The sequence below is a fragment of the Centroberyx gerrardi genome, chromosome 3, assembly GCF_048128805.1.
Source record: "Centroberyx gerrardi isolate f3 chromosome 3, fCenGer3.hap1.cur.20231027, whole genome shotgun sequence".
In the NCBI taxonomy this organism is placed as follows: Eukaryota; Metazoa; Chordata; class Actinopteri; order Beryciformes; family Berycidae; genus Centroberyx; species Centroberyx gerrardi.
Window position 1 is genome coordinate 29,938,981 of NC_135999.1, and position 26,324 is coordinate 29,965,304.

The 26,324-nt window shown below is 41.7% G+C and overlaps 2 protein-coding genes across 3 annotated transcripts in view; one reads left to right on the forward strand and one right to left on the reverse strand.

Annotated features, from left to right (window-relative positions):
- Positions 1-14,260: 14,260 nt before the first annotated feature.
- The window catches only part of vps54 (VPS54 subunit of GARP complex), a 112,848-nt gene continuing 100,784 nt past the window's right edge, over positions 14,261-26,324 (reverse strand). Inside the window, exon 24 of the transcript XR_013507506.1 lies at positions 14,261-14,286. The gene's annotated coding sequence lies outside the window, so the exon portion shown is untranslated. The remainder of the gene's footprint in view (positions 14,287-26,324) is intronic.
- On the forward strand, positions 21,791-26,184 carry LOC139925612 (homeobox protein OTX1 B-like). 2 transcript variants are annotated; one of them, XM_071917068.1, is made up of 4 exons: positions 21,791-21,887; positions 23,292-23,443; positions 25,381-25,555; positions 25,634-26,184. In XM_071917068.1, the coding sequence occupies exons 1-4, from the start codon at positions 21,791-21,793 to the stop codon at positions 26,182-26,184; spliced, it is 975 nt and encodes a 324-aa protein (XP_071773169.1). The 2 variants fall into 2 exon arrangements, with proteins under 2 accessions (XP_071773169.1, XP_071773168.1); XM_071917067.1 differs by having other exon boundaries at positions 25,381-26,184.

The following is a 26,324-nucleotide window of genomic DNA, read 5'->3' on the forward strand; positions in this document are numbered from 1 at the left end:
CTCCCTCTGATGCCTGACTTTAATCTGGGCCGGGCTGCCGCCACCGAGCAGCCGCCACAATGCGCCGTTTTCACTAAATTTGCAAAAGAATCGATTGGATGATTCATTAATTGAGTTTATTTAATAATTTAGAGATAGGAAAATGACATGTGCAGTACTCTAAACACAGTACATCAGATATATTACTCCAGATATGAGCGTAACTATCAGGTGCATGTTAAACACTTTATTTCCTTTGAGGTCCATAATTTAAAGGATGGGGGGGGGGGGGGAGGCTAACAGCAAAGGCACAACATACAGCGTTCAGTGATGCTTTCAATACAGACCATTAAAAATACTCCAACATTACAGAACAGCACAGAGTAAAACATCTCAATACCACAGTAAAAACAGACTCATAAATATAGCACAAATACAAAAAGGCTGATCCAACACAATCATGATTATATTCTGTATTACTTTAAATGTCAGTATTTGCATTTCTTTCTGTAGTGAATCTTTACAGCAAAAAACTACATGCAGGTCACACCTACAGATTTGTTTTTTTTCATAAAGCCTTTGGGGCCTTTGGGGTTTCTTTGTCTCACTCATATAGTTTGTATTTTCTCATTTTTCAGTGTTTTTAACTAAACCATTAAACTGTCGATGGTACCGAATGAATCACTTTTGCTCGGATTTTGTTTGTTAAATTTAGGGAACTCACACTCTGGATCAAATAAACAGAGAAAATCCTCGACTCAGCATCCTAAAATTGTCTCGGTCCGACCTCGTGCCGCTGCTTTGTCCGACGGAAAGCGGTGAGTGGAGCAGAGATTGCCTCATATCAATCACATCAACCTGCTTTTCAGCTGCACCAACAGCAGATTATGCCCCCCCACCCCCTCCTCTCTCTCTCTCTCACACACACACACACACACACACCCAGCTCTGGTGGAAATGAGCTGTTGACATTCTTTGGGGTCATTGTCCACGATAGCCGGGCCAACCAGTAGGATTTAGCAGATAAAGCCTTCCACTGAGACCGGCGTCCATTACACATTTCACTACACTAGTTAACACAGACACTTGGGCTAATATTGGCCCATGGAGTCCGATCTCCCTCATAAGACATCAGCTGTATTGAAGCTGCAAATGGGTTTGGTCACATTTGGATCGTCTGTAAGTCTCCGAGCAAATTGACGCTGCATTTGGAGCTGTGGTGGAAATCTGAAATATCACAGAGCTGGAGGCTGGAGAAGCAGAGGGTTGTTGGTTCAAATCTGGGAGGGGAAGGTGATCGTGGTCCCACTGGACAGCTCCCATCACTGTGTGAATGTGAAGCAGGGCGTTGGTGCTCAGTTAATCTTCCCTGGATGAAGGTTAGAAAACAAACTGGTGTTTATTTATCCTCGGGTTAGGGGTTCTTGTGCTACATCAAAATGCATGGGCAAGCAGGGAGAGGGTCCTGTAACTGAAGGGTCAGGTTTATTCGCAAATTGCAGTTTTAGTTCTTGGAGGTAGAAATAATCCCATTGGTTGAGTTACACCTCAGTGGGCGGAGCCAAAGAACCACAGTTTATCTGGCTAAGTAACATTAAACTGAAGCTCAGTGAAAAAGACAAGAGGTAAGAGAGGAGGAAGCTAATATTATGAAGCCTAGCGCTCTGCTGCTAACTGAAAAAATACAATCTATCCATACTAAGTTATCTAGGTTAGCTAGTTAGCTAGCTGACCTTCAAGTTCAAACTAGCCATAGCCTATAGCTAGCTAAACTAGTTAGCTAGCTGACCTTCAACATCATGAATGCCATGGCCAGGAATAAAAGAAAAAAAATAAGTAATTTGCCATTTTTTTTCTTATGTATATTTTGTCCAGAGTTCCTTCTTTGTCATTCAAGTTTGCCACCCAGCTAAATTTGCCATTTAGCACTCTGAATAACCGTTTCTTTGGCTTGAAAGACTACAAACCTCAGCTGCTGAGTCACTATCCCCTAAAAGCAACATACTTTGTTTTAATGTTGTGCTAACAATCATTTTGTAACGCTCAGACACAGACTGCCATGTTGACTGATGTTCTCTTTTCCTAGGATTTACCAAGATACTGCACTGTAAATGTATTAGTGCATGAACGGCAAACCCAGTCTCTCCAAAAGTAAGAAGCAAAGCAGCCAAGACTGGAGCTGCTCTATTGAAAGTGAATGGGATTCGGCTCTCTGGACTAAAAGTTCAAAAGTTTGTTTTACGTAAAAGTTAGCTTGCAGAGTCGGTTTCTAATTGATTATCAATGGAAACCAGTTTTGTCTCTTACTGTAATAACACCGCAGCTTACTTGGCTCTCTGGTTTCCTGTTTTGGGAGAGAGTTCTTCATATTCCCAAATATGTTTTGTCTTGAATGTGTAGGACTGGCCAGCTGCTGTCAAAGTACAGGAAAGCGATGATATTGTCTTTTCCCATGATCCTCTTGGCAACGTCGCGCCGAGGAAAGCAGCCCGACATGACAAAAAAATCTTGAAAGAACACAAAGGCACAAAGAGGCGCGGGGCGCAGCGGAGGCGGTCGTCTCGGCCCGACAGAGGACCCGGCCTCGCCATACAGCCCGCCACTCCAATCCTGAGCGAATGCTAATGAGATTGTTCTGATCCCTCCGGTGCTTCCCATGTTTTCAACACCTTCAAGGACCACATGGCGCTAGCAGCATAAAGACAACTAAATGAGAAATCCGAACGTTTTTTTGTGACGCCGGGGGCCTCTTCGCTTTTCAACCTGGCCGCCCATTGAATGTCCCTCCCCGAAAAGAAAAGATAAGAAAGAGACTGCAACAGGGGGTGCGGATGAGTAAACTTTTCAGGAAAATGGCATATTTGCGCGCCCTGAAGTAATAATCAATTTATGGCCATGCGAGGGCGAAGCCTTTGACGCGGGAAGAATCGCAGGTTGGGAGATTGAAAAGGAGGGAAGAGAAAGAGAAGGGAGATGCTCAAATTTGGAGGCTGTTTCTCACAACCGCTGTAATGAGATCACTAACATCTTGAGCCGGCCTCCACTATAGCAGCCAAACAACAGGCTCACAGATGAAAGGTGAATGGGCCTAGGTTCCCGCTGGCTGGTTCAGAAGCACTTTAATAGCACGGCGCCCTATGAAAGGGTCCCGGGCAGTAGCTCATATTAGTGGCGAAGCGCACTGCTTAATAGGATGATGCCTTTTGGCTTTTGTCATGAGATGATTAAGGGCTTCGTTGTCACCGGTGCCTGTTGAGCACAAGGCACTAGAATCCACTCTGCCGGGCTTATTGTCTGGGTTTATGTGGTAAAAAGAGGCCTTTTGATGAAAACACCTCTCAGGATCTATCAGGTGAGCTCTGCTTTGGGGTTTCACGTCTACGCGCCCTTCAACATATCTCAAGTGCTTTGTTTTCCACTAAAGGCCCTTGAATCTGTCATGGTGTTTGGACAAAGCCAAACGCTGCGGAGGGGAAAGAGGCAGAAAGATGAAACTTGCCGATAATGGTCCTTGAATAAAGAAAATATGTATGTACGTCTGTAATTAATTTACCCTGCTGAATTAACGCTGCAGTGAGAGTTTCGCTGCGGTTAAAGTTAACAGAGGGAGACGGAGCTGCGTGGGTTTTTTTGTGCGCCGTCCACTGGGTTTTTAAATATTAAATGTGATGAAATGTAACGGAGCGGCATCCCCTTCAGCTCCACCTTCAGCAAGCCTCCACAGCCAACAAAAAGGTTTATTTAGGATTTCAGGGAGAATTTTCTAAGCTGAAATATCTGTGAAAAGACATGAATTTACCGTAGCTCTTTTTTTTTTTTTTTTTTGTAGTTAATAAAAGAAAGATTGTGCGGCGATTGACATAATTTACCACTGAAGGAAGGTAATTGAACAGAACTGGGATAAATGTTAGCCAGATTGACGTTCAACAGAGAATGCACTATGTCCATTTTGCAATCAATGAAGGTCCTTTCAATCAGGAGAGCTTTATACTCGGGATTAGTTTTGGTGACTTAAGAAGCTAGACTACCTCCGTACCCCCACCATCTGCAACCCCCCCCCCACCACCCCTTCACCCCTTCACCCCCCCAAACCTCTCACAAAAAATAGTGCAAGGATACTGCCAGCCTTTTCACTCACTCCTAACAAGGCTGCTCCAAAGCACAGGCCCACTCCAAGTAATTAAATCAATCCCTTTGTGTTCCCCAATATTCCCCTTCAGTGGGTGACTGCCCAAGATCTGATTATGGCTCTTCATGCATATTCAGGGTGAAGCTACAACTTGTCTACAACAACCTCTTACTTTTTTATTTTCGCATCATGAGCAGCCAAAATGCCCCGATTTCCTCTTTCTCCTTTTTTTTTTTTTTTTTATCCCCACTCCTCGCTCTCTCTTCTCTCTCTAAACTTTTTTCATATACGTCCTAAACCCACAGTTTGCTTCAGCAGGTCTTTGACTGTGAAATGAGGAGCGGTCAGTCACTTCAGAGGCTCAGGCATATTTAAGAGAAAGCCGTAGATGAGGAGAAGTTAGGGTCGGAGCCCGATAGACAAATTGGATTAGTGAGTATTGGATTAAAGGTAAAACGGAGGGATAACAAACAAGAAAAGCTGCCTGTGATCACAGGGTTTAATATATTTCTTTTCCTCTGCGATCCCTTTCTTCTCTCCCTCCCCCTTTTCTTTCTTTCTTTTCGAGTAAAGATCCCAGGCTTAAGACAGACTTATTAAAACCAGGATTAATTTGTAATGCTCCCCTAACCCTCGGGGTCAACCGAAGATTTGTTATCTAAAGCAAACAGGAAAAATTGTACTATAACAACACAACGAGCGCTTTAAATCCATGTCTGTGGGGCTTCAGTGAGATTTGAGCTTTGTACAAAGGTGTTATCCCTAAGATATTTATTTGAGGAAAGCAAACCCTTTTAGGACAATCTGGATGTGGGCAAATGTAGTAATTGTATTGCTTCTGTGCAATTATGCAACTGTTTCCTAACAGCAACGGCAACTGAAGATATCCCTTGGCATGAACATAATATCAGTAAACTAAATATGCCCATTAATGACAAAAACATGCAATGATTTGATATCAGTAATCTTGATAACAAAAAAAAAGAGCATAAAAAGGAGAGAAGCAAACACGCTCTCCTCTTCTTCTATTCAGAAAATGTCCTGTTTCTAATCAGTGGATGATGAGGAGTAATAGTGTTGAGAGTGCGGGCCACTCTCATTAGCCTTATCTTTCTAATGTAGCGCTGGCTGAGATTGTAATCTTAATCTTATTTGGTTATGGAGGCTCGGTTCACTCCGGCGGGCACAAAGACCTTTGGGGGAACAAATCTGGAGCCTCCCACAAAACCGGCGCCTTATTTTTTGTGCTGGCCGCCGGGTTTGTTCCCCGGGTCGCGGTTCAAGAGGCCGAGGCGGCGGCCGGGCGACCTCAGAGCCGCTGGCCAGCAGCCGGCTCCTGGTCTGTTGGAGAAAAACCTCCTGGCTTCCTTTTCCCCTGGCTCTGGTTTCTTTCCCCGGCTCTTCATTCCAGGGAAATGGGAATATTTGTTGTACCTGTTGTCTGAATGCAGTGACTTTTATCTGCTTCAGTTATGTTTTTTCAGATATTTGTTCAGATATATTCTTTGGTAATTCTTCATTTAGAGGCCTAATGTATCCCAGAGTTTCCCTACCATTGAATAGGTGTGTGTGTGTGTGTGTGTTGGGGGGTCAACCTGCCTTAACCCTAAAATAATTTCATTATTCTGGGTTTCAGTGGAGAGTTTTAGTGTCCCATGATGCTCTAAATGCTGTTTCGATATAGCACAAATGATTGGTTATATCAGTCTTCAAAAACCTATATCAGTTGAAGCTGAGAGTGTAAAATACAACTATCCTGGAAATCTGGATCATGGTGTGGAAGTATCACATTTGTCATGAGTTTCTCTAGTCACAGAAACCTTAACTGGGTCAAGTGAAGTGAAGTCAAACTCATTTAAGAAGCACTTTTAACAATCAGTTTGGCAGAAAACAAAATTTCAGCATCATTGATATTTTAATATAAAAATACCACAGAACAACAATGTTAAGAATGTTTTCATTTTATTTTTTAAACAATTGTACATTGGAGAGGCAAAAGAAAATAAACTCAAATATTCTCAAACATTTTCTGCATTCTGCAATAAAACTACATGACATAACAATGAGCTAGAAATCCATTATGGGGGGAAAAATGTAATGAAATGTAACAAATGTAACAGCCTGATGTTTAGTACTCAATATTTAACAAAAGACACATCATAACATCCTGTCAAATGATAGTTTTGTAAGGGAATAACTCAACATAGCCTCAAAAGAACCTCAATAACATTCAGTAATGAGTTACACTTTCATGTCCACATTGTTGCGTCAGATTAGTCAGGATATTTTTCAAACAGATATCTGAATGAATTTTACACTTAATCGCTCTTTCAACTGTTTCTTCCACAGATAGCAGATTGTAGTTTTAGTTCTTCAAATGTTTCTCAGAGGCAGAGCTGCTCTGGAGGCAGAAATAATCTGATTGGTTGAGTTAAACCTCAGTGGGCGGAGCTAAAGAACCACAGTTAGCTAACTGGCTAACTTTGGTCAAAATATAACTAAACGAAAAAATACAAATGGCAATGACTTTCTCCATTTCTTCATGATCTTGGCATTCATGATGTTGGATGGTCAGCTAACTAGCTTACCTAGATCATTTAGTATGGCTAAATTGTATTTTTTTCAGTGCTAGGCTTCATAATATTAGCTTCCTCCTCTCTTACCTCTTGTCTTTTTCACTTTTTCACTTAGCCATAAAAAACTATGGTTCTTTGGCTCCGCCCACTGAGGTTTAACTCAACCAATCAGATTATTTCTGCCTCTGAGAAACGTTTGTACAACTTAAACTCCAATCTGCCCACAGATCTGCCCGTGTGTTGTAGCACGCTCCTGTACGCTTGTGTCAAGTAGTGTCTGCTCGTGTTCTCCTGCGTGTGTGAGGCTGACATCTGATCTGCAGCCCAACAAAGACATTCCTACATCTGTGTATTGCCATGGGTATTGTCTTCAGTTGCTTGTGTTTGTCTGCTTAATAGACATTTGGCAAATGGCCCAGTGCTGCCAGTCAAACCGATTTCTCTCTCATTCATCACTCATGCTCATATTTCTGCTTCTGCTAACACACATTGCTGCACTATCTCTTAAGTATCATCTCTGGACACTTAAAGTGATAATCTGAGACATTATCATATAAAAATATATTTGATTTGTTACTCTCTATCGCCAATTGCTCTAACACAACAGTGATTCAACCTATATTCAGTTGATGAAAGCTTTTCTACTGTCTGTCTGTCAGCCGGTGTCTGGTAGCTCTTTCCTGGGAAAAAAAAAATCCTCTGCCGCACAGGAAGTGATGCGTTTTCCGTTTCCAGTTTGTTTGGAATCAACAGAAGAAGAAGAACTGGGTAGTTAGCATGAGCAGCGATAGCCGCCATGGCTGAACAGACAGAGAAAAGAGAAACTCAAACTGCATCAACAGAAAATCCAAGCTCCGCCCACACTGTTTGATTGACAGGTGATCTCTGGGTAGTGCAGTGCAGAAAGACGAAATTTTAAAAAATCTTGCGGATTACCACTTTAAATCAATATTGTTTTAAATGAAAAGTTCTCTATCAGAGCCAGAAACAAAACAACCAAGCCTCTAATCTGTGTCAAGTCAATAATTGAAATATTATGGACTCACATAATTTTGTTTCAGCTTTTACACACATTTGAACATTATTTAATTGTAGCACTAACATACTGAGGTCATATTATTGTGAAATCACCCTGGATACTGTCACATCAGTCGTCCATTTAGTGTCAATGGAGCAGCTGTAGGACTTGTCTCTTGATGATGCAGCCAACAGTCCCCAGTCCCTCCTTTCTACCTTTGGGACAAACGGCTTCATGTGCACAAATGTAAATTGTCCAAGAGGAATAACATTACATATGCCATTTAATTATTGTTTTATTCATTGCAGCTCACAGAGTGTTTTAGGTGTGGGTGGCCTCAGCGAGAGAGAAGCCCTTCACCCTGGCAGTATTAGTGAATTCTTCAACAATATGATTTCTATTTCAGGGAGCATTTTCCCTTTAAAAAGCTTGTTCCACTCAGCAGCAGAAGAAAAGGGTGAGTCATCGTCTAACGGCGTGAATTAGCCTTGTTTTATCCCTGCCAGAGAAAGCGTGATCAATTTCTGTCGCGTCCATTTCTATTGGTAATCCTCCACAAATTGCCCTCTGTTGTAGTTTGTGTATCAGCTATTTGCAGTGGATTAATGTGAGTCACTGGTGGCAAGTGTTCAAATCAATGTTTATTAATGGTTTCTTTAAGTGTTTAAAGATTAAGTCATTAACATATTGATGAACTTTTCTAAGTTGCCCAGGGAGAGAAAGGAGCCGGTGCTGGAGAGCTGCTGAACTGAAGCCAGCTGCAACAAGAGGCTGCCGACTCCCAAAACACGAGCGCTGCGTTTCTGAGAGGAAACTTATTAATGCGACATATCGTCTGTTTATTAAAATATTGAACGACGCCAGAGCAGGGAGCCAATTTCACTTGACACCGTGCACACACTACGTTCGCTCTGTGGTAACGTATGCTCAGCTACATCGTGAGATAAAACAGTATTTACCAAATGCAATTTACATGTAAAAATCTGAATTATTGCATTATCTGGACCTGCTGAAGGAACATAAGACTAAGCCACAGTTGCCTGTTCTCCTTGGGCTGCAGAGCCTCCAAACAGTCAGTCAGCTCAGATTGATTTTACCATTCAGCGGCGACCTGCCACAGCCCTTTGGCTTACCATGGTAATTCCCTCTCGCACCTGATAAGGTACCTGATCCATAATAAATCAATTCTAATTAGTTTTATGGATGGTGGGGGTAGGAGGGGGGGGGGTTTGGCTTGGCTTAGGGGACTGTTTGCTGTTCACCCCCCCCCTCCCCACCCCCTCCCCTCCTCCTCCTCCCATCATCCTCAGTTGTTTTCAGCCGCCAGTCATCTGCACACCTGATATCAGTTAATCTCCTGATTATTAAGTGAGGATTATTGATGGAGGGGAAACGGCTGTATTTGGCGCTGCCGCTCGTATCAAGGACATGCTGGTTTGTTTCCTCAGCACTGTTTGTTTTTTTTTAGGGTTGGGTTGTGTGTGTGTGTGTGTGTGTGTATGTGGTGGGGGTGGGGGAGGGGGAGGGGTCAGACATGTCCTCAAACTTCTCTCTGTTACCTGATAAAGGTTTCCTGACAGCCCAAAGTGTAAAGAGATGAAATGTAAAAGGATTTTTTAAGAGCCATGGGCCATCGCTCCACAGCTTTATCAGTTAACATTCTGCTGCCTGTGTGTGTGTATACGTGTCCTCTCAGGTGTGTGTGTGTGTGTGTGTGTGTACTGTGTCTGGGTGTGCTTTTGGCGTACAGCTGGGACTGGCAGGTTAGTCTGACAGAAGGGACAGGGTGGCCAAGCAGGTAGAGAGACCCGTATCTGAAAGATCACAGGTTCGAACATGATGTTTTAATTTTCTGTTAACACTCATTTTATAATTTTGACCTGATGCACAAACCTGGGTAAACAGGAACAAATCTTCTGGAGTCTGGATAACAGTCTCAGTCCAGACGCGATATCATGAGGCGAACACTTATCAATAACTGTGAATAAGTGAATAACTGTGTACATGATGACACAAACCAGGCCACAGCGACGCGATAAGAAAAGTTTTAAAAATGTAACATTATACGAAAACAATCCCATTTAGGCAAGAAGCTTGATGGTCTTCCTGTAACTGTCTTCCTGATGTGTGATGACCTGCAGGTAGCCTGAAAGCTGCTAACTTTAAGTATCCCATCACATCCAAATAGCAGTAGCCACTGAGCTAGCTCGCTACAGTAAAGCACAATATCAAGATTATGAGAAAATAAAGAAAATGATAAAATACAAAATAGGTCTCCATAAACAATGTGAAACAAACAGAGAATTAGCTCTAGCACAATGAAATGCCCACAAGTGACGACTTCTGATAGAGCAAAGTGACGCAAAGCAAGATGGTCGCAAATGTAAATATAGGGTGTGGACAGACAGACAAAGGTGCTAATGAATCTTAGCAGTGTGACTCCTAAAGGTAAATAAATCAACACAGTACTAAGAAGAAACCTGAAGCACAGAGCAAAATGCCCCCTGGCTGCCCCCCCCCCTCAGGAAAAGCGAGGCCGACTTGTTGTGATTCCCCGGTAACAATGTGCCATCGCACCTCATCCCTGCCATTGATTTCTCCACCATTTATTTCTGTTTTGGTTCATGCTCAGGCTCCCTGTATTTGAAAGTTGATGCTCCTCTCTAAAAGAGGGATTCATGCATAGACTCCGCTACTTTTGTAGTCTGTGGCGGTTTTATATGATAAGCTTTTTTAGACGTTCAAAATCAATATGTAATCCTGTGCAGGGGCTTATCCCCAGGACTAGGCCATTTGTGAGGCTCTTTGAGCTTTGTTACAGGTCTTCTGGCAGCTCTATGCTGCAGATTGATTAGGTGCAGTGCCAGAATCCTATCAAATGGCCGGCTCTGATGATGGAGCAAACTCTCTCACAGCCTCTAGTTGACTGGAACTGGAGATAAGGCCGGATGGCAATTCCCTCCTCCTGCACACCGCGGGCCGGAGGACAGACCGGCCCTCTGCTCCGCCGCCGGGGCTCGTTTCAATATTGGTCAATGTACATGTCAGTATGAGCTATGAGGGAAGATGTACAGTCATGTTAGACTTGATGCTGTTATCCAGAGAGACTTACAGTAGAGAAGCTTCACTCCCTACATCACCAGCATGGCTCAGAGCCACAGAAAACTGACAATTCATAGTATCCCCATGATGTCACATGCATTTCCTACCAATATGCTGCTTTACCACACACACAGCTGATTGGCTGCTGTCATTTGATTATAATCACCTGCTAATTTATTACAATCACCTGTTATGTGTTGTTGGAACAGAACACTATGAATACTGTTCGATCTAACATTGCAAACTCCCCCAGTCAGGTAACACATCCTGCTTTAAATATTCCTCTTACAAAGGAAATTCTCACATAATTGCGACAGTTTTTATCCTCAAACCTTTCAGGGTGTGTAGATGTTGTCGCTCTGCGCCGCTACACAGCCATTTTCCTACAAGACTTCTGGGAAATTCTGTATCGCCCTCCATATTTTCCTTTTTTTTTTCTCCTTTATTTTTCCTGTACAGGGATCAGGGTCACGGGGAACCGAATCTGTGCATTCCTGTGTGGCTTGCCAGCGCTCACATGGTTACCGCTGGTACGCATTGTTAGGGATATCTGAATGAGCGCTGGCCATGCAAGTTTTAACGTGATTGCCCGAGGGGCAGCAGAGTGAAAGAGCGAGGAACAGAGCGAGAGAGAGGGAGAGAGAGAGGGAGAGAGAGGGAGAGAGAGAGAGAGGGGGGGGGGGCATAATCCTAAAAGGATTGGAAGTTGCCTTTGCTCATGCCTCCCCCCCTCCCATCCTCCTCCCTCCAAGTAATTCCCTCAACACACACACACACACACACACACACTCCTCTGTGTTTCGGGGGGTGATGGGTACTGGATGGGGTCAGTTGGTTTCGTGGCTCTGGTGTCTGATTTCTCCCTCCTGCTCCTCCTCATTTGTTCTGCCCCGTCCTCCCATCATCCCCCCTTCATTGTTTGCCTTCTTAATGAGAGGGGCGGGGCCAGCGGGCCTGTGATTGACAGCTACATGCTTCCCCTCTGTCTCTCTCTCCCTCTCCCTCTCTGTCTCTGTCTGTCAGCCCTACACTGTGTGTCTATGGAAGAATCCACTGCTGTCTACTGTACTTGACACTGAATGACACGTCGTATCCCTTTTCTCATTTCCGTCTCTGCTCGGCCTCCTCAGGTGTCAGCAGTGCATTAGTTATAGCAGCTTAACAGTTGACGCTGAAGTGGATTTCATAGCAGTACTGTCACACCATTACTGTGCAGCAGCTGCTGGAGTGAGGATGAGCGCTGTAAAGGTACACTAGGCAAGATTTTAACGTAAAAATACACCAATCTGAATCACAAAGTGAGGCTGCAGCAGAGAAGAGCGTCCCATCCCCACTGTAGATTCTCTCTGTTTGCCCAAATTAAATCCTGGTGTCAGGTATGAGCACTCCTCCACCCACAGGAATGACGAATTGAAACTTAAGAGTAAAATACAAACTGTCTCCTGCAGAGAGAGCTGGACTCACCAACGTTAGATCTTTTCCAGCCTGGTCTCAAGAAATCTGGTGAAATGGGTGTTAAAGATCAAAATTTTTCAAACAGTTGTCTCTCGCTGCTATTTGGAGCCGCCAAGTTTTCTAGTGCAGCTTTTATGGTTTTATTTTTGGGCCGATAACACTCAGCCAGTGCAAAGGTGTTAGTGGAGGTTCAGTTTTAGTGGAAAACACACAGTTCAACAAGTTTGTGTTGTTTGGATAGCAGGAGTGAATTGTTCTTACAGGACGTGTGCGTGAAAGTGAGTACACACGGTTAATGTAAAAATAAGAGAAAGAGATAGGGATAATGACATTTTAATTTCCATTTTAGACATTTAGCTGATGCTTTTAACAAGAGTGACTTAAAGTGACTGAGCAGGCTGAGGATCAAAGTCTTTCTCAAGTCACAGAAACAGTTTTTCAGAGCGTTGACTGGCAAATTTAGCCAGCTGGCAAACTTCAATGGCAAAGAAGGAACTCTGGTCAAAATATACCTAAAAAATAAAAATGCCACTGACTTCTTTCTTTCATTGACTCCTGACCATGGTATCATGATGTTGAAAGGTCAGCAGCTAGCTAACTAGCTTACCTAGCTAGCTATAGGCTAGTATGGCTAGTTTGAACTTGAAGGTCAGCTAGCTAACTAGATAACTAGATAACTAACTAATAAGTATGGTAGATTGTATTTTTTCAGTTAGCAGCAGAGCGCTCGGCTTCATAATATTAGCTTCCTCCTCTCTTACCTTGGGGTTCAGTCTAATGTTACTTAGCGAGAGAACTTGTAGTTCTTTGGCTCCACCCACTGAGGTTTAACTCAACCAATCAGATGATTTCTGCCTCACAGACTAAAACTGCGACCTGTGGTGAGGTTATTGGAGACGTCTCTGCAGCCGGCGAGCTGCTATCTGCTGTCAGCCTCTGTCTCTGCACCGAGGAAAGTTCATAATTACAGAGATGTTGAATGCAGAAGGAATGTGGCACCCAGGTCAAGTGACTGTACTCAGCTCCATAAATGTCAGTGCAGATAGCAGAGAGAGAGAGAGAGGGGGGGGGGGGGGGGGAGAGGAGAGAGAGAGGGAGAGAGAGAGAGACAGAGAGAGAGAGAGAGAGGGAGAGAGAGAGAGAAAGAGAGGAGGGAGAGAGAGAGGGGGAGAGAGAGACAGAGAGAGGGAGAGAGAGGAGAGAGAGAGAGAGGAGAGAGGGAGAGAAAGAGAGAGAGGGAGAGAGAGAGGGGGGAGAGAGAGAGACAGAGAGAGGGAGAGAGAGGAGAGAGAGAGACAGAGAGAGGGAGAGATGGAGAGGAGAGAGAGAGAGTGAGACAGTGTCAGTCTTCAGTATCACTGAATATCACTCTCCACATGATTCTGTTTGTTGTGAATTTCCAACATAACTGCAGATCTACAGCTGATCCAAATCATTTGGAGTGTGAATATTTCACATCGTCTAGAAGTACACAACCTCTGCTGTCTTTAAGGTAATAATCCACATTTTCATGTAAATAAATGTCTGTTTGGCTCCTCTCTATCTCTGACTGCTCTAACTCAACAGTGATTCATCCTGTATCCAGTTCATAAATCTTCTCCACTGTCTAGAACAGACAGTGGAGTCTGGTAGCTCTTTCCTGCCGCACAGGAAGTGATGCGTTTTACATTAACAATGGTCACTCCAACTTTACCTTTAGGAAGTTGGAGGAACAAAACTTCTTCAGGACAGAGTTGTAGGTTAATTTGTAGGTTATTGTGGGATGGAATATCTCTGCATTAATATTCATGTTGGACTCCAACAAGAGTAAAGCGGTCTGCGATGCTTTATACCAAAGGAAACCAAAGAGACAAGAGAGGAAAAGATCTAATGTTGGTGAGTCCTCTGCTTACTGCTGTTTAGGAGACTAAACACTCTGATTTCACTTTTAAGTTTCGATTCGTCATTTTCTATGTGGAGAAGATTTCCCACCAGCGACCGTCAGACACCAGATTTTAATTTGGGCAAACAGGGAGAATCTACAGCGTCTCAGTGGAGATGGGACGCTCTGCTCTGTTCCAGCCACACTTTGTGATTCAGGCTGATAAAACACCGGTGTATTTTTACCCCAAAGTCTTGCATATTGCAGCTTTAATGTTGCACTCACTGCAAGTCTGTCTGGATATGAGATCCAGCTAAATGCCCAAAAATGTAAAGGTAATGTGAAGGTAATGTAAAAGTAATGTAAAGGTAATGTAAAGATAATGTAAAGGTAATGTAAAGGTAATGTAAACATATTGTAATTGTAATGTAATGCGTCTGAGTCCTGAGGGAAGATCTGACGCCTCGTGCCTCCACTGTCAGGAGGAGAGGTGACAGGTGATGTTACACACTGAACTCTGCCTGTAACAGGACAGCTTATATAGGCCATGGTGTGTGTGTGTGTGTGTGTGTGTGTGTTTGTGTGTTTATTTATACAGTCTGGCCAGAGATATGTCACACTATTAAAAACTACTCTGCACTGTACAGCCAAATTTTAGAAAGATGTTATTTAATGTTTTCATGTTTATGTTTCAGCCAACCAGGCAAGAACTAAAAGAATACAATTGAGAAGAATTATTTTATATAAATAAATAAATAAATAAATAAATATACTGTATATATATATATGTATATGGAATTTGATGGCAACTCACTTCTGTCATTAATAAAAATAATTTATTAAACCTCATGCTTGCTCTGGGCTTAATCTACATGATAAACTGAATTGCTATTATATATCTAAGTATTATTAATGGGCAAATCCTGACACCAACCAGATTCATCTTTTTTTTGGTAATAATCCTCAATAATCCCTTCATGTCCCTTCATGTCAATACATTTTGAGTATTTTTTTCAAATTATGCTGCTCAACATTTGGATCATTTCTCCCTTAGATCAGATTATCAGTGAGTTTAAATCCATCTGAATGCAGTTGGTGTTGTAATTGTCTTGTTGAAATTCACCATTTTTTCTATAACCTGCAGTTTCCCTGCACCATGTGAAACAGCTCCTGGAGGTTAGAGGGGTTACATTACATCACATTACATAATCATATTTCTAATCCATACATCAACACTGTCTCCTCTAATGATATAAATAAAAGGGTTTTTCCTCATTTTGCCTCCAAGCTCACTGAAAATCCTCTTAACTAGTCAATGAATATCTGAATTCAGCTCAACCGCTGCCTTTTATTTTACATTTTACTCTTTGTAAAAGTTACTTGCTGCTCCAATGAGACTGAAAACACTCATACCAACAGTTTTTACTACAAATGATCATCCTGACACACCACAGAGAGAGACAGTTTGATTGTTTGACATTTAGGGTTAGTCCTATCTGTATACATCAACATTATGTCTCCTCTAATGATATAAATAAAAGAGTATTTGCTCATTTTGCCTCCAAATCCTCTCAGCTAGTTGATAAATATCTGAATTCAGCTCAACCACTGACATTTATTTTACATTTAAACACCTTTTTAAAAGACATTTAAGGCTGTAAATACACTGCAACACGTTTCCTCCCCACATCATCTTATTAACACACTGGAGGAACAGACAGTTTCATTATTTGATATTTAGCTTTAGTCCTTTGGTCCTCAAACATGTCACTATTTTTAAAAAGTCTCTAAGACAATTAGGCCGATCTAAAAACACTCTTATCAACATTTTTTCCCCCACAAATCATCATATTAACACACAAGAGGAAGAGATCGTTTTTTTATATTTTACTTTAGTCCTTTAGTCCCAAACATGTAACTATTTTTACAATTTTAAAAAGTTACTCACAATTAGGCCTATATATAAAAACACTCACGCCAACATTTGTTTTCCCAGAGAAAGACACAGGCTTGAGGACCAACGGATTATTTGTCCTTTGCTCCTGAAACATGACACTATTTTTAACACATTTTAAAAACTTTGTAATAAAATTAGGATTATAAAAAAACGCTTTCTTTCTTTTATCATATTAACACACACAGCGAGCGAAAGAGACCGTCTCAGTGTGCGTTTGAGCCTCAGATCCTTGTTTTCCTACCTGTGAATCCCAGCGGAGACAAATCTGTTTCCATCCAAACCAGAGGGGGAAAACTCTCTGGACTCCGTGTTTTCTTTATCAGAAAGTCGAGGTGCAGTTTGGAGTCGGGGTTTCTCCTCTGTCCCGTGTCCCACCTGGGCGTTGAGCTGCAGCGGTTTAGGTGTTTTCAGGTGATTCTTATATCTGGCCCGGCTCGGCCCGGCCCGGCCGCGGCCCGCTCCGCCAGCCTGCAGCCCACCGGTGCTTTCTGACAACTTGGGATTTTATGCATCATGGTTTTAATAAGCGCCGACAACATAGATGAGCCTCTCCAAACTTAACCCCCCACCCCCCCACTCCCCCTCCCCCCAACACACACACACACACACACACACACACACACACACACACACACATACACCTCTTCAGTCTGCCTGATCCCTGGATTTACGGGCTTAGTATTAAGAAAATACTCCTGCAATTTGGGATTAGAGCCCAAACCCCCTCACAACAACAATGACTCCATCCATCTGATATCTTGATACTTGTGATCAATCGCCGCTGACTTTGTTAACTGCCGTGAATCTGAGGAAACACGCCGGAAATTAACGCAGATTAACGCAGGAATATTTTCCTCTCATTTCTCGTTTTCTCATTTCTCTGTTCAGAACCTGGCGACAAATATTTTTTACTTCAGTCCTGCGACGTTCAACTTCTAAACAATTGCTTTCTGCATAAGATTAAAATTAGGCCTAATAGGGTGTTTATAGCTGACATTTATTTATTTATTTGTTTTCTCAACAAATATATTTTACTAATATATTATTTAGGCTATGTATTATTTATTAGTTAATTTAATTATTTGTTTAATTAAATAGGCTACATAGGCTATTTTATAAATCTGTAATATTAGGCCTATTTAGGCTATTTATTTTATTATTATGTGCTCAGTATTTAGCATTAGGCCTCTACAGTCTATAGACAATACATGAAGGGAAAAACTGATATCCTATTGATAGGCCAGTAGCCACTTGGCAGATAATTACAGTTTTGTTGATTGCAGGTCAGTTAAGTCAAATAATTCATGACAGCAGCTCTGCTTTAATTAGCTGCAATTAATGTTTCAGCCTGTAGCTGCTTCTGGCTGCGAAACTGCCCCATTCCTCCAATTATCAGTAAAAAAAGGTCTATTTATTGTGGAATGAATTGAATAAACTGGTTGAGGAGGAACAAAACTTCTTCAGGACAGAGTTGTAGGTTAATTTGTAGGTTATTGTGGGATGGAATATCTCTGCATTAATATTCATGTTGGAAAATAGAGAACACAGCCTGTTCACCAGGTTGGAAAAGAGTTCTGCTGCCACGAAAATACTCTAATTAGTCCTGAGTAGCCTGATGGCAGACTGCAGGAATGTGGAAAATAAAAGTTGGCTACGAAGTTAAAAACAACTTCTTTAATTTTTATCAAGCTGCACATGCTCAAACCCTGCCTTATTATTCTAAACCTACCACATTTTATATAAACCACTGTCTTCGTTAGAGTGTATATTGTAACGTTAGGCCAGACAACAGGCCTAATTAGGCTAGATTTGTCATTTGTAACGTGTCATCTCTTGCCTGTTCTCCTCCTTGTTGCTCTATAAAGCCTTTGGGTCCGAGCTGCAGTAATAATAACAAAATAACAACATAATTTTAACACATAAACTCCCTAGTTCCTCTTTAATCTCGGTATTTTCGCTCAAAACTAGCTTGAATCGTCCTGTAATGGCAGCCGCGGTGAGTCTCGTCCAACTTCTGACTGAAACTTTTTTACTCTCGTCACGTGACGCAGATTTATCCGAAAAGGGGGCGGGTTCTTGGGGCCGAGCTCGCCGCCGATTGGCCGCGCGTGTCGCCTGTAAGGCCTCGGAGCGCTGTGATTGGCTGGAAGGGGGCGGCCCCGCGTGCTTCCTGGACTCATAGAGGCGCTGGCCGCGGAGACGAGCATCAAATCTCCATCCGTCAACACCGGCAGGCGAGTCAGCGCGCTACGAAGACAAATACACTCTATTATTTTGATTTTTTCTCCACTGAAATGTGTTTTTCTGAGCTGCTGAACTAGAGCCGCCGCGTCTCGTGTCATTCCGACACAAACTCGTGGTTTTTTGGAGGCTGTATAACTTGGTTTCCTCTCCAAAAAAAAGACTAAACTTTCTCTATGTGGATATTTCTTAACCTCTGGATCTTCTTGACTTGACTATAAACAGGAATAAAAAAAGGAGCAAGAATAAGGTGAGGATAATAGATTTTATTCTATTTATTTCTCCAGTTTATTTATCCTGTCCAGCAGCATACAGCCAGGTGTTTCTCTCCATTTAGGCCAGTTTGACATTATTGAAATTGCATATAAATTTGGACTAGAAACATGTTGACATTTTTGTTATCAACCTGTAGGACTGTATTTTATTTATTATTAGGCTATATGTATTATTTTTCACACTATTTTGAAAGCATTCCGAAAACGAGGCTGCAGAAAATTAAAAAAAAAATCCTCATTATAAATTCAATTTTCTCACTCAAACTGGAAGTACAATAAAAGCAAAAAAAATACATCTTTTTTATTTTGTTCCCCTTTTCAAGTTAAACTTTTTTTTAATATTTTTTTGTAAGTGTAACTTGTGTTTTCCTGAGCTCCATCTCCTTCAGCGGCTCAGTTCAGCTGCTGTTCATTTATTTTACTGATAAGAGTCTCTGTGTTAATTGTCGCCCTGTAGATCTAATCTGAATTGTAATGGACTTCATTTGCACACAGTTTTTTATCCATTTACATGTGATTCAGCTCCTTCCTGCGGTTATGGAAATAGTGAAGCATTACTGCGACTGTTTACGCCTCAGTTCAGTCTATTCAGAGGAGAAAAACCAGCTATTAGTCCCAACTCCTGCCATTTACCTGCTAAAAGAACCCCAGTGGATTATGGAAATGCTTATCCAAATACATTGTCTTGTAATAATACTACCAGTAACAACGCATACTCTAACCCCAACCCTTTATTAAACAAATGCCACAGTGCTGCAGGGGAAAAGAGCTAATGAAAAGCAGGTAAAACACAACAGGACTGCAGGAGATTTATTCACTCTGACAGAAATGTTTCAGTCTGTTTTAATGCAGTGAAGACAGTGGAAATATTAAGCAATAATAATTAGAAACACTGCGGACTTCAGATGTAATAAACAGCATCAGGCAATAAGGTATACAACTCCAACTGTCCAGTGCATTTACTTTAATTTGCTTCAATCCGTTTCCACTAACTGTGTTTGATTCATTATGTGACACTGCTGGTTTTAATATGTTAGTCTGGTCAACATGTCAACTCTGAATTAGAGGTTTTTGTTATTATTTCTTAGGCAGTTTTTGTCATCTACACTTCGGCCTGGTTATCCCCTTATGGAAAAGAACTATAGGAATCCTACAATACATTTTAGAAGAATACTATACAAATAGAAGAAAAACTTCCTACAGGAATATTAAAGTCATACTATAGCAGATAAAAATAAAAACCATAATAATATAATAAATCATGTTAAGGTCATGATAAACTCACTATAATACAGAAACAATGAAAGACCCTATAGGAATATTATAGGAATATGATAGTGATACCGAAATGAGTTCACTATAAACTCATTATTGAGTATCAAAAACACACTTTTAGTCCAAATAGTAATATCACAGGATTATTATAGTGATATCAGAGGAGATAAAAAACACAAGAACAAGTACAATAAGGTCACTAGAATTACAGACACACTTTCAGTCCCTATAGGAATATTATAATGATATATATAGGGGTTAAAGATACCATAAAACACAATAAGGTGACTATAAACTCACACTATATAAGTACTAAGTCTCTATAGGAATATTATATGAATATCGCAGTGAATGTCCGTCCCAGTGTCAGACTTTAACAAACACACTGACACTGCAAGGCGACAGAAGTCCTAACTGAATTAAAGTAGCCCATTAATTAGAGCGCGCGGCTCCGCAGGTCGCTTTAAATGTATTACATTTAAAAATGGGTCACCTTAATTAAGGCTTAATTAAGGTTTAATTAAGGCACTAACGATAACAAGGCAGTAAAGCAGGAGCTGGGGCAGGAACACCTTCCTAACGGAGCTTTTAGGACAGTTTGATCCTGAGGAAATTCATTTATTTTGTTAAATGAATATGTATCTGAATGTAAAGCGGCTGCAGTGTTTTGTCAGGCGGCTTCAGCAGCAGCATGGTGACAGGTTTCAGCTCTAATTATCTCTTTACTGTACTGAAGGCTGATTGCAACCTGATCTTATAACTGGACACCGTTTTATATGTCGAGGCGTCATGTCAGACTTTGTTTGTGATTTATTAAACTGCTGGGTTTTTTATTTCTAAAGGAGTTAACCAGAAAAGTTTACATTCAACACGGTGAAATTCACCCAGAACACCAGTCCTATAATAACAGGTCATTTAAGGCCTATAGAAGCAGGTTTTCATCTTTTCAGGTTGAATATTTTATAAGTTTATGTCAGGCTGCAGGTTGGTTCATATCAGACCAAAAGCTCCTGTGATGTTTGACTCATTCTTTCACTTTACCATCCAAGTTATTAAAAAAAAAGAAAATCCCTTCTCTCTCTTCTTAGCTCTTACTTTATTTTCCTTCTCTTTTCTCTCTCACTTGATCATTATGGAATCTGATCAGGTCCCTTTGCATTCATTACTGTTGGTGATTAGTAGTTTGAACTCATTCTGTGTAGACTATCTGTCTAAATGCCTAAAATGTAAAATGTAAATGAAAAAGTTTTATCTAAAATGATCAAAGTTTGTCAGAGGGAACATTGTCTTAAGTTTGTCTTTCTGTTGTATTTAACTATAACTATATCTCTATTTGTTTATTTTTACAGAGGTTTATAGGTGTTACAGGTTTTCTATAAATTATAGTGTTTTACGTATAGATTTAAAGAGCATATAGGCCTATAGGCTATTCGTTTTTACAAGTTGTATGGGTTTAAAGAATATGTAGTTTATGTTTTACAGGTTTACAGAGTATATGTGCAGGTTTTCTAGGTTTTATAGTTTTAAATAATATATTGGCTTTTATGGGTTTAAAGACTAAATATGTTTAAATAGTAGGCTATAGGCCCATATTATAGTTTTTCTAGGTTTTATGGGTTTAAAGAGTAGCCTAGGCTATATATGCTATAGTTTGTATGTTTTTAGCTTTGCAGAGTAGACTAGATATATTAGGGGTTTTATAGGTTTAAAGAAGAAAGCATTATTATTACATGTATACTACAGGTTTATGGGTTTTATAAGACTATATTTCCAGGTATGTATTTGTATGTTTATGAAAGAATCCCTGCCCGGCCCAGACTGACCGCTCGTGTCTCTTGCAGGAACCGGCCGGCGGAGCGGAACACCGGGGGAACTGAACCTTTTCTCCGTCCAGACTTTGGTCTCCCGGCTGAGTTTCTAGCATGATGTCTTATCTCAAACAGGCGCCGTACGGCATGAACGGGCTGGGGCTGAGCGGCGCGGCCATGGACCTGCTGCACCCGTCTGTAGGATACCCCGGTACGGCGACAGCTAGGCTCCCATGGGTGCCACAGCGCACCCATAACAAAACGAACTCACTATGAGAAACTTATAGCATCCTTAGAATTTAAAATCAGTCGAATATTCCTATAAAAAAAACACTATAAAGTGTGTGTATGTGTGTGTGTTTGTGTGTGTGTGTGTGTGTGTGTGTGTGTGTGTGTGTGTGATGCTTACTAGTGAGTTTATAGCGACTTTATAGTGCTTTATGCTACTTTATCTCCTATGGTATCGTTATAATATCCCTATTATATTCCTATAATATTCTTATAATATTCCCATAGCGACTCATAGTGTGTCTGTGATACTCAATAGCGAATTTATAGTGATCTAATTAGACTTTATGGTATTTTTTATCTCCTATAGTAGGCTACGACTATAATATCCCTATACTATTGCTATAATATTACTGGAACTGTGTATGGTGCTCAATAGTTTATAGTCAACTTGTATGGTATATTCTTTATCCTATAGTAGGCTATAATAATAACTTTATTTGTATAGCAGTTTTCTAATAACAATGTTTACAAAGTGCTTTACACAAATACACAGTGAGTGGTGTAAAAGTTCCACAATTAGCCTAAATAAAATAAAGTTGGATAAAAAAAAAAAGTATGGAAAAAAGCAAGAAAAACAACAGTATCAACAACGGCAGCAGCAGCAACAACAGTATCTCTATAATATTGCTATGATATTCCTATAGGGAGTTACAGTGTGTCTGTTTGTTTACAGTGGCCTAATCATACTTTATGGTATTTTTATCTCTGTAATATTCCTATGATGTTACTATAGGGACTTTAAGTGTGTGTGTGCTGCTCAATAGTGAGTTTAGAAACATTATCTTACTTTATGGTGTTTTTCATCTGCTATGGTATCACTACAGTATTCCCACAGGACTCGCGTAGAGAGTCTAGTCTTGCTGTGGTATTTGTACAGTATCCTTCTAAAACGTATTATGCACCAGAGTCTTTTATGTCTGAAGGGACACCGGCTGCTGGTTAAACGCTCATCGACCGACACAGTTCATGTTGAAGTCTTTCAAAAGCGACTCAAGTGTTTTAGAAGCTGGAAAAAATATCAAGTTACAGTCGATGAAACTGTGAGGAACCCGGTGGGGAAACTGGGTCGCTGCAGGACGGGGTCCCATAATTACAACCAATAGAACACACAGAGGAAAAACACGACCGAAGATATGAAAATTTATGGATTTACTTGGAAAAGTGGGAATGGGTGGATTTACAGCATTTACGCAGATAAAATGTGCACGGTTCTCTGTCTGTAGAATATTCCAGAGCGGGTGTGCGGGTACAGGGATTAGATTGCTAACTTTTGGGATTGTTTTAACAGTCTGGAGAGATATTAACGACGTGCCTCGGCCTGCAGGTAATCCCAGGAAGCAGCGCCGGGAGCGGACCACCTTCACCCGGACGCAGCTGGACATTTTGGAGTCGCTGTTCGCCAAGACGCGCTACCCGGACATCTTCATGAGGGAGGAGGTGGCGCTGAAGATCAACCTGCCCGAGTCCAGAGTGCAGGTCAGTCCGCCTGGAAACCGCTACAGACCTGTTACTGTCCATGTGTTTTAGGAGTCAGTCCATATACCCAGGCTGCTGCCAGGGTATGGACAGCCGCCATAACTCAGCTGGAATGAGTCTAAATTTGATTTTGTAGTTTTTTTTGTCGTTATACTGGAGAGGAAAGATGAAGCTGAAATGGCCAGAAATCTATTTGGAAGCCTTTTAAAAAATAAATAAATAGGCTAAGTCACATCAGGGAGCATTCATGCCCAAAGTTCCCTCTAACCTAGTTTGATAATAATTTATCACATTTACCAAATAATAAAATCTTGTCAGTCATCAGCCGTTGCTCCACTTTGTCTCCAGAAATTTAGAGAAACTCTCTTTCTCTGATCCGGTTTGTTAGTTTCAGATCAGATTCAGTCAGATTTGATTAAACTCAGGGAGTTTTCCTCTCCGGCTGCAGCGGCTCCTCGCCCCTGCAGGCTAAATGTACAGCTATTATTGATCAAGTAGAGACAAGTCTGGTAAAAAGGGAGAATTGGAGCATCTTTAAGCATCTTTTGAAGCGGTGAGCCTTCTTTACAAATGGGCGTGAGAGAGTTTCCATGCCCGGCTTTAGCGGCCCTCTGCCCGGCTTACTGCAATTATGGCCGCGGCCTCTTCCCTTTCTGCTGCTGCAGGTTCACTACACAGTTTACACATTAGAGTTATTATCATAGGCTCAGTTTTTAATACAGTTAATATTATTATTTAGTAGTAAAATAGCCTATGTCTTTAAATAGGCTACTATTACTACTAGGGCTACTGCTACTGCTACTAATAATAATTTAAACAATTATTAGCCTAATTATTTTTGTTATTATTATTATTATTATTAGTAGTAGTAGTAGTATTGCCATTATTTTGGTGATAGATATTTCTTTAAATACTACTACTACTACTACTACTACTACTATTAATAGCCTAATAATAATAATAATAAGTACAATATTTATCTAAATTATTATTATTAGGCTATTATCATTATTATTATTATTATTAGTAGTAGTAGTAGTAGTAGTTATTGTAGTTGTACTATTGCTATTATTATTTTGGTGATAAAAAAAATTCTTTAAATACTGCTACTACTACTAATAACAATTATTTAGGAAAATATTGTACTGCTGGCAATCCAGGAACTGAAGTTTATTTTACTGTTGAACTCGGTTTAAGTGTCTCTGGATAAAGAGTCAGCTAAATGACTTCAATGCAAAATGTAAAAACAAAAACAAATTCCTAGATGTGAATGTGCAGAACTTTCTAGATAACTATACACTATAAAAAAAGGAAATGTCATTTTGAACAATCTGTGTGTCTTCTTCAGGACAACAAACATATATGTTAATGGCAATACATTTTAACACAGCATATGTTGTTATTAATATATCTTGAGTTGAAAAGTAACAGAAATGTGTGTCGCCTTAAAGACGCAACACATGTTAATTCGAAATTACACTTCCTGTTTTAGAGTGTATATTTATCTAGAAAGTTCTGCTCATTCACATCTGAGAGTTTGTTTTTTTGCATTGAAGTCATTCAACCAATTCTCTTTATCCAGACTGACTCACACTGAATTCAACAGTGAAATAAGCTTCAGTTCCTGGATGGCCAGTGTAACAAGCAGCCAACAGTAGGGAGGTCAAAGGTCAGAGCCACAGCAGCCTGACAGTGTTCTTGTGACTCTGGTATGATCATGTGAGAGAGAAGAAGAGGTCAGAGCACAGGAGAGGTAGAAGGTGTTTTTCTGTCTGGTTCTACAAAACTTTGAAATAATCTAAAATCACTTGTTGAAAGTGAATGGAAGTGAATGTGAATCCTCTCATCATAGTTCCTGCCAGCTTTTTGCTGATATTTCTGATTCCTGACCCAGCCGGGCGTGTGACGGTGACCTTTGACCTCTTGTCGTTCCTCAGGTCTGGTTTAAGAACCGGCGGGCCAAGTGCCGGCAGCAGCAGCAGAGCGGCAGCAGCGCCAAGGTGAGACCAGCGAAGAAGAAGTCGTCTCCGACCCGGGAGAGCACGGGGTCGGAGAGCAGCGGCCAGTTCACCCCTCCTGCGGTCTCCAGCTCCTCCTCTTCCTCCTCCTCCTCTTCCTCCTCCTCCTCCTCCGCCGCCGCCCCCTCCGGCCTGAGCGGTTCCGGTCTGATCGGCACCTCTACCTCCGTCACCGCCCCCGTGTCGTCCATCTGGAGCCCGGCGCCCATCTCCCCGGCCCCGGCTCCGGCCGCGCTGCCGGACCCCGCCGCCCCCACCAGCGCCTCCTGCATGCAGCGGTCGGTGTCGTCCTCGGGCGCCGGGGCCACGCCCTCCTACCCGGTGTCCTACAGCCAGACGGCGGCGGCGGCGGCGGCGTACGGCCAGGGCTACGCGGCCTCGGCGTCCGGCTCCTACTTCGGCGGCGTGGAGTGCGGCTCGTACCTGGCGCCCGTCCACTCGCACCACCACCCGCACCACCCGCACCAGCTCAGCCCCATGACGGGCTCGTCCATGTCGGGGCACCCGCACCACCACATCGGCCAGGCGTCGGGGCACCACCACCACCACCATCACCCGCCCCACCACCACCAGGCGTACGCCGCGCCCGGCCTCGCCTTCAACTCCACAGACTGTCTGGATTACAAAGAGCAGACGGCGGCTTCGGCCTGGAAGCTCAACTTCAACACCTCCGACTGTTTGGACTACAAAGACCAGGCGTCATGGCGCTTCCAAGTGCTGTGACTTCCTGTCTGAGGCTTTCCTCTTTGCTCCTTTCAAAGAAGTATTCCTTTTTTTTTTTGCTGTTGTTGTTTTATTTTGGAAGATCCTTTAAACTAATAGTAGAGACATTTTACCGAGATGTTTTTAAGTTTATTTGTGAA